This window comes from Hippoglossus hippoglossus, chromosome 7 (genome assembly GCF_009819705.1).
Source record: "Hippoglossus hippoglossus isolate fHipHip1 chromosome 7, fHipHip1.pri, whole genome shotgun sequence".
Taxonomy (NCBI): domain Eukaryota; kingdom Metazoa; phylum Chordata; class Actinopteri; order Pleuronectiformes; family Pleuronectidae; genus Hippoglossus; species Hippoglossus hippoglossus.
This window is the reverse complement of record NC_047157.1, coordinates 6152851-6168537: the sequence shown is the minus strand read 5'-3', so window position 1 is coordinate 6168537 and position 15687 is coordinate 6152851. Positions and strand designations below refer to the sequence as shown.

Here is a 15687-nt window from a genome sequence, read left to right as displayed (position 1 = left end):
TGTGGCTGTGTGGCTCACATCATCATATGGGAAGGGATGTCAAATGGAAACGCTCATATCAGCTGTTTTTAAATGTAATGACAATGTTCTGTGTCTTGAGAACCCATTGTCACATTTTAATATGTAACACACTTATAGCTAAGTGTAAATGTGTGTAGCTAGGTCTGCATTTCTGGGGGCACCTGTTGACTTCAGTATTTGCAAAGGTTACAGTGTCCTCGGCCATTTCAGAGTTGGTTTTGTAATGAGCTTTGTCCCAGGAGGATAGAGGAGACAGTTAGGTCTGGTGGCAGGAGGGAGGCTGAGGAGGTGGCAAACATGATGGTAAAGATGGGAGGGGACTCCAAGGTCAGAGCGTGGGTTACAAACTCATCAGAAAAAGTCACCTTTAACTTTCATCCAAATACTAACTTTCCCCACAGTATCATATCCGTAGAGTTGCGTTAGTCGAAATGGATTAGAGAGACTGTCCTTCACATGAAAGGTTGAAGACATGATGTGTGTCTTTTCCACTGTCCTCAAGTAAGACACGCAACCTGCCCCTGCTTCCTCTGTACATCGTCCTGGAAAAGTTCCCCGGAATATTGATAGAGCTCAGCATCACTGCTTTAAAGTGACTGCACAAATTTAGTCCTTGTTGGCCTTGTTTCATCCCAAATAAATCTTGTGGTTTGAAACTAATTGAGTGATAATTTGAATGCAAGAGCATCATTGAGTGTTTAGCGCACTAATCAGAGAGCGGTACCGCTGAGCACGATAACAATATGCATACTACAAAAAGGTAAACTAATGAAAAACAGTCTGTTTTAATGACTCGTAAGCTGTCAGTAACTTCAAAGTGGGAACCTTTATGGGGCTTTTTTCATCTGATAATCATCCTGGGAGCAGTTATAAAAGCATTTTTAATAAGAACCTTTTAAAGCTGCTAGACAGTGCTTGTGGACCAGAGCCTCTTTCATCTTATAGCCTCGGCTCTTTGCTAATAAGTTCCGGAAAGTGAGAAACTGGACAAATGGAAACATAAAAAACAGCCCGATGCCCCAGTGTCGCCCCTTTTTTCACTTTTACGGCTTTGAATTTAGTGAGCACAGACTACAAAGAGGGAAGATGCGGAATTTATGGAGCTGGTCCCTGCAGGTTATTCCAGCTGGGTAAACAGATGACATTTATTTCACACTCTTTGAATGTAACGCTATGCTTAATTAAAGCTAAACAAAGTTCTCCACTAGATGTGATTACACAGTCCGCATCATTTCAGTGTGAATTCTATGGAAAGCAAATAAAAAGAGTTGATTATTGGCGGGTTAAACAAACTCTCTCACCCTTAATTGCTGCCACTTCCTCAGTGAGGACTGTGTTTGGACAGAGTAACTTCCAGAGTGCAGAGGAAGTAGAACAGAAACCTGCAGGCGACTGGAATAGATGAGAATCTATAGTCACCTGCTCCGGTCTGTAGTCCCCCCCCTCTGTGCCAGCTGACCTGAAACCCACTCCAACTGCCCTCTGCCCCGAGCTGTAGGGCAAAGTATGCTCCCTACTCCCTCCTTCACTCATCACAAGTGGTTCGACGGCCTCGGGCATGTTGCAGTTTTAGAATGTTTTGTGGGTTTTTTAGTTTTGTTTGTTTGTCTTTCAGAGAGAGGTTGAAGTAACAGGAATTACTAAAGGTCACACTCAATTCACCTCTAAAGTTTGTGTGTGTGCATGTGTGGGTGCAGTGGCACAAGGGACAGCTAAAACATGTGATCTTTTGACAGTTACAACCTGTACACACCCCCTTCACACACACTTTAGTTCTGTAAAAGACACTATTGAAACCATGATTTAGAGCAACATAAGATTTGCCTTGTATCACATTCCAGCCAAACCTGCTGCTTTTCCTCTATTTCCACTATAAACATATTCACATTGAGTGTTTGGTGTAAAATCTCTACGTTCCGTGCTTTGTGTCCTACTTAAGCCCAATACTTCTGCATCGAAGCTACGCTGTAGCTCACGCATAGACGTGTGCCCTATGCAGAGCCATAAGCTGTATCCTGACATGCACCTCCCCAAAAGTGTAACTATGCATTGCGGCGACACAGACTGTGATTGGTCTGATTGGTAGCATGGTAATTCCGGTAGACTTGCCATCCTTTTTTAATTGAGTTGAAGGAACAAACACGGACAATGTCTTTCTTTTCTTTATTGCAGTTCTATAAGAAAAAGTAATTGCTCTTCCACATCCATCAGCTCCAACTCCAACACAATCCGCTTAATACCACTCGCCATTGTTTTCAAGTAAAGAGAGATAATAGAGAATGGACCAGAAACTGGAAGACACTCAACTACTAGCACTAGCATTTCGGAAGTGTAGTTGCAGCTCGACTCACACACACACACACACACACACACGTACAACTATGAATCCTCGGCCCTGTGTGTAGGCTACGTGCGTACCTACGGCGTAGCTTCGGCGTAGCAGAAGCATGAATTGGGCTTAGTAACGCCTCAAAGCTGATTGTCTGAGCACTTGACATTTAACCAAAGTCTCTTTAACAACGTAAGCACACACAGTGATGACAGCCTGTCTGTTAGTGAACCTTCTGTTCAGAGAAAGATTAAGGAAACTCAGGAAGTGATTTGGCAGATAATAACCTGGAAGACTGTTGGGACTATAATGAGAAAAAAAAAGAGAGATGACAGAGCGAGTCTAGACAACAGAAAGTTTTAGAAAGCTAAACTGCTCCAGGTGATGGATGAGCAGATGAATGTTGGAAAATTAGAAAGAGAAAGAGGCAGGCAAAAATAAGTATAGGGGAAAGGAACAGATTTAGTTTCTGGTATGATGGGAGTGACCCTCATGACTCTGTAATTCTGTCAGTAGACTCAACACTGGCAAGAACCAACAATAGAGCCATCATTTAGTTGTGTACTGCACTTACACCTACTACGGTCTGGCACCTTAACCCAATGGTCTGATTGTGAGTTTCAGCATAAATTGAGAAGCATATGAAAGTGCTGAAAATGTAATCTGCCTCTTCAATAGCTGTTTTTCAGCTGACTGCAACATTTTAAGTGAAAGTTTTGAGGTGTTACAGCAAATTAAATGGGAATTGGCTGCTTTTACATAAGATGGAGGTGAATACTTAATTATCCTGAAGATGTAGCTAGTGTACATTGGAAGGATTACAAGGATTCAGCAGGAATTGCTTGTCGCTCTTCAAGGTTAGTATTGGTAAATACAGTGAATAGAATGAAAGCACAGAAAACACTTGACAATACTCTAATACACAGGTGAGGTGGGCCATGTTAACCCTTCAAAGTGAGGACCTGGGATTGAGATGTAGCTGGTAGGGAAGGAAGGATTGTAAGGAAACATTGGATCTTCCAAGTTTGGATTTTGCTCTTGGAAATGCAGCTTCTTTAAAAGTTACCTATTTTCTCTTCAGGAGTTAGAGAGGTGCTGGCAACTGGACTTGTCTTGCTTGAAGATGTTTCACCTCTCACCCAAAAGGCCTCTTCAAAACTGAAGAACTTAATGTTCTTAATTTCTTAATGAAGAAGAAGTTGACGAAGCCTTTTGGATGAGAGGTGAAACATCTTCAAGAAACACAAGTCCAGCTACCTACTGTACACTGTACGTCTCCTGAAGATACCATGACCATGCTGACTCAGAATCTTCACAGATATATGCCTTTTCTCCTAATTTTACTTTGAAAAAAATAAAATACACTGGGGTCTTAAAGTCTGGAAACACTTTATCACGTGGTCTTACACAATTGGACCCAACTGTACATCGGTGCTTTTGCTGTCTTGAGTCCTGAAAGTCGCTTGCAAAGTGCAATGTGAACGCCTTTGTGTTTGCCAGTTAATAGTTGACTGAATTGTTGGTCAAATTCAATTAATTTAGTCTATCTCTACCTATAGGGCAACTAACACTAGCTGATAGGCTGATGTCAGTAGAGACAAACAGCCAGAGCACATGAGTCCGACTTTTCTGCTTCTTTTGTGCTGAAACTGCATTCTGAAGCTGATTGGATGTCCATGCTCTGTTTAGTGGAATATTTTAATACTGACAGTTCATAGCTGTACAGTAGAACATTTCTAAAAAGTTCGAAAAAGATGTTTGATCTTGGAGGTGAATTCAGTTTTTTGTGTGTGCTGTTTTTCAATTGACTGTTTCTTGCAAAGAAACTATTTCCTGCGAGTAACGTGTTGAGTGTGTTCACTGGGTGTACGTGATTAGTTGTTTTGTTGTTTATAGTATTGTTAACTAATAACCATTTTCCTCTGTCCTCTCCCAGATCCTTGTGAACTCCATTACCCAACCTGCCTTGCTGTATGAGAATGTGCCGGTGAGCGATGGAAGCCCCCTTCTTAGAGATCTTCTCTTCGGCCCGGAACACCAGTACTTATACACCCTCACCGATAAACAGGTATGAGAAGCACATGAACGCTCAAAATACAGTGATACACATCGAGGTGAGGTTAGCAGTGCAGCCCATAATGTATCTTCCAGTCGTAGTTGACAACCATTCGTATAAAATGACTAAAGTTCTTTTGTAATTTATTGCTTTGTGGTTTTTAGTGATGGATATAGTGATAGGCTTTAGTCTGTGGTACACACACACACACACACACACACACCTCAACAAAACACTGCCAGTGGCACCATAAGGAGTTCATGAGAAAGTATATATATACTTAGAGTAATCAAGCTAATTACATACATACAGTACCACATACGGTCCACATGCATTTGCAATTTTAACAGTATTACACAACCACACACATGCACACTCTTACAGTCTAAAGTGCTAATTAATATCATGAATATTAAGTGTATCAGGCTCCACACCACCCTTCCACCAGGGATAGACTACAGTATACATACAATCTCTGCATAATAATGGCTGTGAAAGATTTAGTGTGACGGCTTTAATGCATTGAATCAAGCTCAAGAGGAATAATTAATCTTTTTTGAAGGGTTTTTGATTGTTTGCTTGTTTGTTATTGGGAAGCAGCATGGATTTTACTTAAAGGCATTTAATTAAATCAGCATTTAAGCCATTGGCAGGTTTATTAGCTGTGTTGCAACATTCACTTTTATTTAATGTCCTGTGTCGGAGTAAAAGCTAATCTAGAAAAGAGCGTTGTTTTTCAGACAGTTATGTGACAGTAGTTAATGTCACACATAGTTTACACCCTTTTAACATTCTGAAGCAGGTTCAGGGGCTCGACACACATCTTAAGTGTATCAATCCACAGAGAAATGAGTTTTGCTGTGTAATTTTGTGATGTCACAACTGTACAGCCCCCCTGCCCCGCCCCCTGCATGCACCACCCAATCCCACCTTCCCAAATTGTTTTTTTAAACTTTATTAGTAACTCAACACAAGTAGTCTCGTTGGACGTAAGTAAGTAAAATGTTATGAATATAGCGACTTTCAAAAATTTGGTTAAAAAGTGCTTTACAAGGATAAAAGGTGAAGATAAAGAAAGCCAATATATTACTCACAATGCTAGTGGCTAAAGTTATTTTTTTCTGAATTAACTAGGCATTTCCATCTAATATTGGCTCATGTCAGCACTGAGAATAATCACCATTTGCATTTAGCAGTGAATTTGACCGAGCCACAATAGCAGGCTGCATCCCATTGTTACCTGTGGCTGGCCTGGCTGTGCATCATCCAGAAGGAGCGGCTCAGACACCAACAGAAAACATCCTGTTCTTGTCATCGCTCCACAGAGAGAGAGTGTGAGAGAGAGAAGTTAAACTAGTATTTTTTGCATAATCCTACAGACAAATGGCGATGAAAACACAACCTTCTTGGCCGAAGTGCCTCATTTCTAACACTGACCTGAGTAAAGTATATCCAGTAGCCCTGGGCCCCTCATTCCTGAGAGTTTGATAGCACAGTTTGTCTAGAAGCTGCTCCTCAGCCTCCTCCCTTCACCTTCCTTTACCTGGGTGACTCTCTATCTCGGTAACGGTTAATGACCCTGATGTGATAACCCTCAGCGAGACTCCCCTGCACGTAGACAGTAACTACCATGCGAGTGCTGTGTAATTTACCAGCGATTAGACATAATTGACTTCCATGTGTCTGGATGAGCGCGAAGAGGAAGTGGAGAGTAATTGATACAAATGGACATCGTCTGTGTTGATGTAAGACTGGGGAAATAAGGCCCTTCCATCATTGAGCAGTCTAGGAAGCTGAAATATACTGTACAGGGAGATACATAAATATATATTCAAGCCGAGGGAGTCTGCCCACACAAAGACACACACACACACTGATTTAGGCAACGCACACACACTGAAACACAAAATAATGTATTCATAGAAATCAGGATGTAAATGTCAAAATTATTAACATTTACAATTATGATAAAATTTCAACATGAACAAAATTAGAGTCTGTGGAATATGTATGAGTTCCGATTCAAAACACAGCAAGCAGTGGTATAAAGCTGAGTTTCTGGATCATGAGCACAATACAAGATCAGCCATATTACAAAATGTAATAGTAAGATCAGGTCTTAGCCAAAGCGAAGAAGGAGAGGGAGTCTGGAAGAGAAACTAGAGATCTGGGAAACCATCAGCATCATGGAGTATGTTAACAAAAATAATACTGATGTGTCAACAGAGGCTGTGAGACTGAAGTGATGATATCAATTAGAATGATCACAGTGTAGCGGCGTTGGCCCCGTGTCCAATGAGCATCTAGTGTTTTAGCCAGCAGTGTCAGCCGCTGCTCAGCACAATGAAGAATGCTGAGCAGAAAGTCCATGCTGGGAGTATTTGAACATTTCCCCTTTAACTCCTGTCACCTGCATTAAAGATGACTGCTAGCTTCACCTAAAAGTCTTTTTCAATTATTAAAGCCACTGTTTCATTTTTGATGAGCACTGATATGTCCAATACATGTCTGTGCATGTCACTGCAGTGACTCTGGCAGAGACTCTGACAGGGAGAAGTCAGGTGAAGAGTACAGTGCTGCTCTGCTCGGAGTTGACTGATGATACAGTTTAGTGGTGTTGTGTTTCTGTTCCTCTCTAAAAAGACTATACTGACATTTTGGGAAATATGCTTTCTTGCAGAGCAAAAAAAAAAAAAAAGATATCACTCTCATATGAAATAAGCTTTAGCCAGCAGGCGATTAACCTAGTTTAGCATAAAGAATGAAAGCAGGTGGAAACAGCTTGCCGAAACAAATCTGCCTCCCAGCACACTTGAATTTTACTTATTAACATGTTGTGTTTTTTTCCTTAATCCACACAGAAACAGAAAAGTAAAAACAAATTATCGCATTACAGGGAGTTTGCGTGATGGCACAGTTTTAACTTTTAAGTCAATACTGTTGTTTTGGCAAGAGTCTGTGTTAGTTAAGCTGTTTCACAACATGAACTCAGGAAACTGTCCAAACAATGGGGTTTGGACTGTTTCTTTGCCTTTCATATATCGACAACGTAGCAGGAGATTTTCGGTTCACTCGAACCCTTGCGTTCTCCAACACAGCCCCTCTGAATAAGTTCAGGAGATTATCCAGAGCATGTCTGAAAAGAGTGATTGGTTTATTCTCAACTGTTTGTTGCCATCAGTTGGTGTACTGATGCTTATCTGATCTTATCTTTTGATCTAACACTCATCAAAAAACCTTTACAATAAACTATTCTTTAATATCAATTTGATTAGTTATTCTCCGATGGCAATTGTGAATAGATTCAAGTGGTTAAGTTTATTTAGTGGCTACTGTTGTATGAGCTTCTCTTTGCCTCAGACCTGCGGTGCAGTCAGTTTTGTCCTTATCTTTATAAATAAATAAATGTGTATTTTAACTTTGTGTAACTTTGCTTCTGTATAAATCTGAATCCCAGTATTTCACAGAGTAGATCAGATAAAATGGCTGTCTCTCCAGAGAGCTGAGATAATGGCCTTTTACTTAAACGTTGACCAGTCAGAAACAGAATATATGATACAGAGAGAGAGAGCGGTGGTGAGAGTTGAGGAGGTTGGAAAATGTGATTGGTTTGCAGGATGTGCTCTCCTCCTTTTCCCGACTCCTCCTGCCTCATCTCTTCAGTATTCTTGGGGGTCCTCACTTCTGTCTCTCTCAGATGGAGTGAGTTTGTGGAGTAAGTGCTCTCCCAGTAGCAGCTTCACACAGCATAGTATAGAGTAAGGATCTTCCATCTGCTGCTGAATGTGAACTTGTGTTCCAGACAGTACAGGACCAGGGTCTGTACAGAGCCTCCCTGCAGCCTGCAGATGAGCAGCTTCTTCCTCGCCAGAGGCTGTCTGTACTTTGGATAATGTATAGTGGTTTAAGGTCGCTGGCCAAGCCCAGGGGTGTATAAGCCTCAGCAATATTTTTCAAGCAAAAAAAGTATGGAAAACAAAAAAAAAGTGTTAAACTACAACTCTTTTGTCTGTTCTGTGGACAGAATTTGAGTTATATTCAAGGATCCACTCTGAGGAGAACATACTAGGTATTTACAATTCTCAAACTAAATGTGCAGAGATGTAGCTGCACTTGCCCGAGAGCACAGATTTGCAATATAGCTGTCAGATGTGCAAGAACATCTTTTCGTGTTGGCTTCCTCCGATCATCGCAATACCAACCACTGAGGTCAACAGGGTCATTTTTCTGAGATTTAGAATAAATTACAATGAAATAATTACCTAAAAAATCTAATTCCACGATATAGTTTTTACTACGAAATCTACTCAACACTGTGCTTCTATAATTATGTTGAGAAACCAGACAGACTGCTGACTCAGCCAAAGCATTACACAGGTAACCAGAGGGGTTTACCAGCGGACTGCTTGTAGTGCAATGGTTTTCATCCTCAGACATCTAACCAATAGTTCCTGTGTGGTTGATAATCATGATGCTGGATAGTTTTACTAGTTTTAGCAACTGGTAACATTTGCATACAAATATGAATTGACCCAGTGTTTACTCTGCTCACTGACACAGACGCCAGTGAGACGACTGCATCAATCTAACATCAGCTTTGGGAAGGGGAGAGGTGAGACGGAGAGAAAATGAAAGAGAGAAGGTGATGGAGATGAGAGGAAGCAGAGGCACTGCCCTCTGTGCCCAGGATAGGATTAGCATCATGTCCCAGTGCTGCTCTGCACAAGCAACATCTTACTGACCTGATCACATTCAAACAATGTCGACAATTACCACACACACACATACAAACTAGACCTATCACTCCTGCTATGATTGGATCTCAATGGTGTGTGTGTGTGTGTGTGTGTGTGTGTGTGTGTGTGTGTGTGTGTGTGTGTGTGTGTGTGTGTGTGTGTGTGTGTGTGTGTGTGTGTGTGTGTGTGTGTGTGTACGTGCGAATTCCCCTTTACTTGAACAATTTAATCAAACATTGTCAACATTCATATTCTGATGGTTTGTCATCTTTTAGCCTCTGTATTTCCGGAGTGCAGTGTTGATCATTCATTGAAATGTTTTATCGGATTCTCATTCATTAGGCCTACTGCTCTATACATCGTCTATACTGTCCACCAGCAAGTTTTTTTATTTATTTATATGTTTTTTTTAAATGCATTGGACAGATTTAGCTTGTGAAAGGGGGATAGAGAGAGAGTGGGGGAGGACATGCATATATGACCATGAGGCGGATGGTTAACTTGCTCCGGGCTGTATGACCAAAACAATTCTATAAAAGACACAAAATGGAAAAAAACGCACAGGGGGCCTCTCTATCAGGCGACATGTAAAAAATACTGATTTGTGCATAAACTCTGTAAAAGTAGCTGCATTTTGTTAAATGTTTTTGTGTGAAAAAAGACCAGTGGGGGATGCACTTCACTCCTGCGCTCGTTGCATTAGTTTGCAGATCTGGGGTCTTTCTGGAGTGAGGTCCGCAGTCCAGCACCACAGAGCCTTTCTCAACATGTCCTTTCGAATCTTATTGTATTCATATGAGGAGCGTTTCCAGATGGGAGCCATACCTTTGCCCTGGTTGTCCTCTTCCTCCCCCTGTCCCTGTCTCCTTGTTGAATAATAGAAATGCCAAGTGATGAGAGCTCAAACATCAAAAAGCCCATTTCCCAGCTTGACAGAGCAATTTACCTTTTCCCATATTCAGCCGCACACGTAATTAAAAGCGGTGGATTGGAGTGCAGCGTATAGACTCCGTATCTCTATAGCAGCAGTGGCTCAACATGAACACGCATTCGCACCCACGTAGAGTGAAAACATAAAGTCCTCTGATTCACTGCAGGTGGAGTGTTTTCGATTAGCGAGCGATGGATTTATACATGGCTCTCTTCGTGTCTCCGCTATACACACACATATTCATACCCACACTCAGTTTTCCTACGTTCTCTGGTTCCATGTATCTTTGCCAGCCTCCAGCTTTTGGTCTGTCGCTGTCTGGTCGGTGACATCACATCATTTTTGCGCTCTTAAAAATTAACAACGGCACTAGATCAACTTTATCGTTGCTGTTGTTTCCCCCCTTGCATGTTCAAACTGTCCCGATTTAATAAAAAGCAGCCGGCTATAGGAGAGATTTTTCATCCTGTCGTTGCGAGACAGAAATATTTCTTGTTTCCTTTATGTCCCTGTGGCTGACATCACCTAATTGCTTTAAAATAAAGGACTAAGTGGATTACACTTCATAATGTATTGATTTCTGCTGTACTTTTGAAGCAAATTACTCACTTGTCGTATAATTACCAGTCTTTCTTCTAAAGTGCAGCTGAGAGGTGAAGCGTGCTATTTACGTGTTCCCCATTATGATGAGTTATTATGTAATTCCATCAAATATAATAGAGTCTTAGGATTTTATTTTGGTTTCGTGTTTTTCTTTTTAATTTGTTTTGAGGATTTGTAATCTATTTCTTCTTGTAATCTCCTGGTTGTTCAGTGCAGATCAGAGGCTGAGCCCAGCCTCTGATCTTTTCCCTGCCTTAGCATCAGCACCAGATTTCCGCCACTGAACTCACAGGAGCAAGGTCAAAGCTCTCTGCTTGTAAAACAGCTTCGTAAGGTGACCCCTGCCTCCGTGGGGCCGCTCAGACAGTGGCATAATGGTCTGATGATGTACCTCCTTGTATTGATTTAGCTACAGTGCAGAAATATACTGAGCTGCTGTACTGCACAGTGGAGAAACCCTACCCCTGGCACTACATCAGAGAGGGCTCATGTTCAATTCACTCAGCACTTACTGCACTTGGAGGTCAGGGAGAAAAGACTTGCATGCACTTCTTTTTAAAACGGTTACTTTGGTGTTTGTCCAACTTTGAAGTGGCTTAAAAAAGAGAGATGTTAGTGCAGACAGGAACTGGGAGAATAATGAGGAGAGGATATCGAAGTCTAACGGAAGTGCCCTTGGCCCTGTCGCCTAATTGGCGAGTTGAGTTTTGGGGATGGCATGTCTTGGCGGTTATTTATCGTGGGCAAGCTGAAATCACAGTGACAGGATTGTTAAGACTACACTGCTTAAAGACGGGGTCTTTTCAAGCAGAGGGTGCAGTGGATACCATTTCTGATGTGTCTCTGAGCAAGGCATTGAAGTCCTTCAGGGCCACTGCTGTCTGAACTTAAAGACAAGCTGGACCTTTACTCCTCAAAATAGATGTAAACTGTCACGCGTAAAAAACACATTATGCCTGGCTTTTCTGAGTCAAAATACTGTTTTTTAAGTAGATAGTTATACAGTAGAAGACAATGTTGCAATACGTGTTAATAGCCGTCTGTGGAGCCCAATGGATGTGTTGTGGGGGTTTGGGAGCTGGACATAACTATAGTTCTCCTGTGTTTGTAATCAATTTAACAACTGGAAAGATATGCATTACGTTTTTATATGTATCCTTGCGGGGTAAAGGTTAATAATTTATAATAGCTTTTAAGATATCATGTTTTATTCTCTTGTGTCATTATTATTTTAATCATATGGTTCTGCCTGACATACTTTTTTCGAATTTAAAATTACACAAGCGTATTTTTAAAAGGCGTAATACCTTTGTATTTCGCTTGCACACACACACACACACCTTCCCCAGCTGTCAGACTGTCGAGGCAGAGAGATGAGTGATCGGCCGATCACAATGTGATTTGTGAGACGATCAAAGAGACAGACAGGAAGAGAGGGGAAGAGAGAACAGAGGGAGATGTCTTAATGTGGTCGTGTGTGTGTGTGTGTGTGTGTATTTGTGTGTGTGAGGGAGAGAGTGAGTTAGACAGAGTTGAGACGTGGATGTCCCTTTATGTTTGATTGCATGTTAAGATTCTTGGGTCCAGCATCAATGAGGGCTGTAGTGGGGGGTAAACACACGCTGTTTACTTTTTAAATACAAAGTAGCGTTTACACACCTTTTTTAAAGTTTGACACTAATTCATCACCATTGTATACTGAGCATTATATGAGAGTTCAGAGCCCCGGCCCGTTCTCACTGTTGCCTGGCTGCTCTCCCGTCTCCTCCCGCTCGCTGCTTGCACACTCTCAAAGTCTCTGTTGCAAACTGAGCGAGTTTCTGTGGATCCGTCCTGTAAGAACGGTTCATCAAAATGGGACTTTTCCCTTTTAACAGCCATACACAGATAAGCTGCTCCTCCCGTTGTTATCAGCCGCATTGATTTAGGTTTAGTTATCGGAATCGCATGCTAGCAATTACATTTTTGACTTAATTTCCAATGATTCTGGTTGGACATTAACTTGGCCATTTTCACAATAAATGCACTCTGTGTATGTTGTTATGTGTTATTACACGTGCATGTGTGAGAAAGCAGGATTTTACTGTTGTCTGTTTGTATGGAAGGTAAATAAAAACACATATACCGCTTTAAACTTTCCCTCTACTGTTCCTCCAGGTGACTAAAGGACTAAACAGAACACTCGCCTTCCTTGTTGTCAGTAATATTAAGGGTGTACGATTACAAGTCCCAGTGCGGGTTTAAACTGTAGGTTGCTGCTTTAATCTTACACTGTACACAATACAGGACAGTAATGTCACACAGCAATGTGTTCCTACTGTTTGTCTTGTGCAGGAGGGACACAAAACAGAAGGAAGGCAAAGAGAAACATTTTAAAGAAGTTTATTGTACAGGTTTGCTAAAGATAGATAGATAGATAGATAGATAGATAGATAGATAGATAGATAGATAGAAAGATATATGGATAGAAAGAAAGAAAGAAAGAAAGAAAGAAAGAAGGGCTGTAATGATTCTTGAACCAAAGCCGGAACAACAGTCCAGAAGTCCACAGCAGCAGTTGCATCCTGTCGCTTGTCTGTGTCCAGTCACACTCCAATCCAATCACAACCCTGCTTAATCTGACCCAAAATATAAGTGACTAGTATCTTCAGAGCAATGACTGTGGATGTCGGAGAGGATCGTCTGTTTTACCTTTACAAAAGTACATTGTAAAGTCTGCGTGTTCTCGCCGCTCGGGAGTAGACGCCTCGTTTTTTAAGTCAGAGTCGGGGGAAATTTAGACTGTAGGAGACGCACACACACACACACACACACACACACACACACACACACACACACACACACACACACACACACCTTCACCTCTTGCCTATTCTTTGGTAATTTTTGTTCATGTGGATTTATGTGAAGTCAAGGCAAACATGTTATAGTGTTCTTCTCTTTACTGTTCCAACAGTACATCTCCCCTCAAACCCCCCCCCAAAAAAAACAAACAAAACAGAGGTATGAACTGAATCGGAGTATCGTTACAGCCCTAATAGATATGGATGTAAGGATGGATGGATGGATGAATCGATAGATAGCTAGATAGATACAGAAATAGCATATATGTATATATATATATATATATATATATATATATATATCTACCATCCAGCTTTCATTGTTTCATTGTGTGTGTGTGTGTGTGTGTGTGTGTGTGTGTGTGTGTGTGTGTGTGTGTGTGCCTGCATGCTGTGTGTGCTTGTTTTTTCCATCAGTGTGTACGCTCCTGTGTTCACTGAATTGTAATTTAGAGCCGCATGTTAAAGTTCATGCAGCGCATTAACTCCAGCATGCAGACCATCTTTACGAGCAAATATGTCTGCATCAGTGTACGCATGTCAGCACAAATTGCCTATCTGCGTGCACTTTGCTGGTAACGTGTGTGTTGGTATGGCAGCCTTAAAATCCAGCATATCAAGCCATCCATCAACCTATTGTGCAGCGATAGCACCTCATACAGCCCCCCGTATTATACAGATGGGACAATTACAGCCGGGCTTATAGCTGCAACTAGCTGCGACCACACGGGCCCCCCCGAATGTGGAATGAAACATCAGTCGTAATTATATTTGTGTCTTACTCATCAATCCTTCCCTGCATTCCTCATCTCAGCCCCTCCTTTTTACACCCACACCCCCTTCCTTCCTCTCATCAGCTGCTAGGCAAATTAAGAGCCTCTCCATCATGACCCAAATGAGAGAGGCTCATTTGTAGCTCTTATTTATTTGTTATAACAAAACACATGAACATCCACCCCATCGTCTCCTCTGCTCCCCCGTCTTTCCTTCACTCTGGAAACTTGGCAAAAAAGAAAGATGAAAAAGCATCTGAATCCAGCTTGAAGATATTTTTGTCGATAAACACTGTCGACTATTAGTTTTAAGGGTAAAATTAATGTTTAAAAAGGACAGTTTTCCTATGTGATCTCATTTTTTCTACCTCTTCTCCTTTTTCTTCTCTTCTCTTCTCTTCTCTCCTCCTCCTCCTCCATCCGCTATCCACAGATGAATATGTTCCCCTCTGCAGCAGCAAATAGGCCAGGATGAAAATGCCATATTTAATATAACTAGGTGATTCTCACTTACTGTCTCACACACACACACACACACACACACACACACACACACACACACACACTGCTAGCATTATAAGACAAAGCGTCTTTGGCCGAGCATCTCTCGTTTCCCATCCCATTATCTGTTTTCTAAAACTCAATAATTGAACTGCTCTCTTGGAATACATCATCCGCCCCACAATCACAAAACCCATTGAATAAACTTCTCTCCCTGGTTATTGTGCTTCAGCGTGACATGTTTTTTTTTCACCTCCCTCTATCAGATAGGCTGTATTACTAGCAGGGTATTTGTCCAGGCGCAAGTAATGACTACAATTTGCTGCTATTTGGTGTCCTATAAGAGGCCTGGGCCTGGTAATGGTAGCATTGTATAGTAGTTATCAGACACAGGTTTCTATTATCATGCTATGAATCTGCCATAAACCCTCATGTCTGACTGTACATCAGAGTGACAGGGGGAGGAGATGTACAGGCTGAGGAGGAAATTGTGGGTTGTGCTGTTTGCACGAAAGCTGTCTGGGGATGCAACGTGAAATAGCATCATACCAGGAACATACAATATCCCTTCTGCATCAACTATTGATAATCCCTATTATCAATAGTTATCTGTGTTTTCAAAATTTCATAACCTTATGAGGCAGTGATGATTCAGTTAAAGACAATAAAGTACATACTCTCTTCATTGGGTTTGGAGTTCCTTCTTGCTTCTTTTGGAATAACTTGGGAGCTCCTATAGCAGTGAAGCATTTTGGCTGCAGTGCTGTTTGTTCGTGTACACAATAGAGTTTGCCGCCTAGCTAGCAGCCGTGCGAGGCTGTACGTAAGCATCGCGGTGCTTTGAGCTCAACAATAATGCAAGCATGCTAACGTGCACACAAAAAGACGTGCATG

The 15687-nt window shown here is 41.6% G+C and overlaps 1 protein-coding gene across 2 annotated transcripts in view; it reads left to right on the top strand.

Annotated features, from left to right (window-relative positions):
* Positions 1-15687, top strand: part of LOC117764601 (plexin-A1-like) — a 261822-nt gene that overhangs the window by 116228 nt on the left and 129907 nt on the right. For both annotated transcript variants that reach the window (XM_034590517.1, XM_034590516.1), the window contains exon 4: positions 4287-4418. In XM_034590517.1, coding sequence (XP_034446408.1) covers positions 4287-4418 — 132 coding nt within the window. The remainder of the gene's footprint in view (positions 1-4286; positions 4419-15687) is intronic.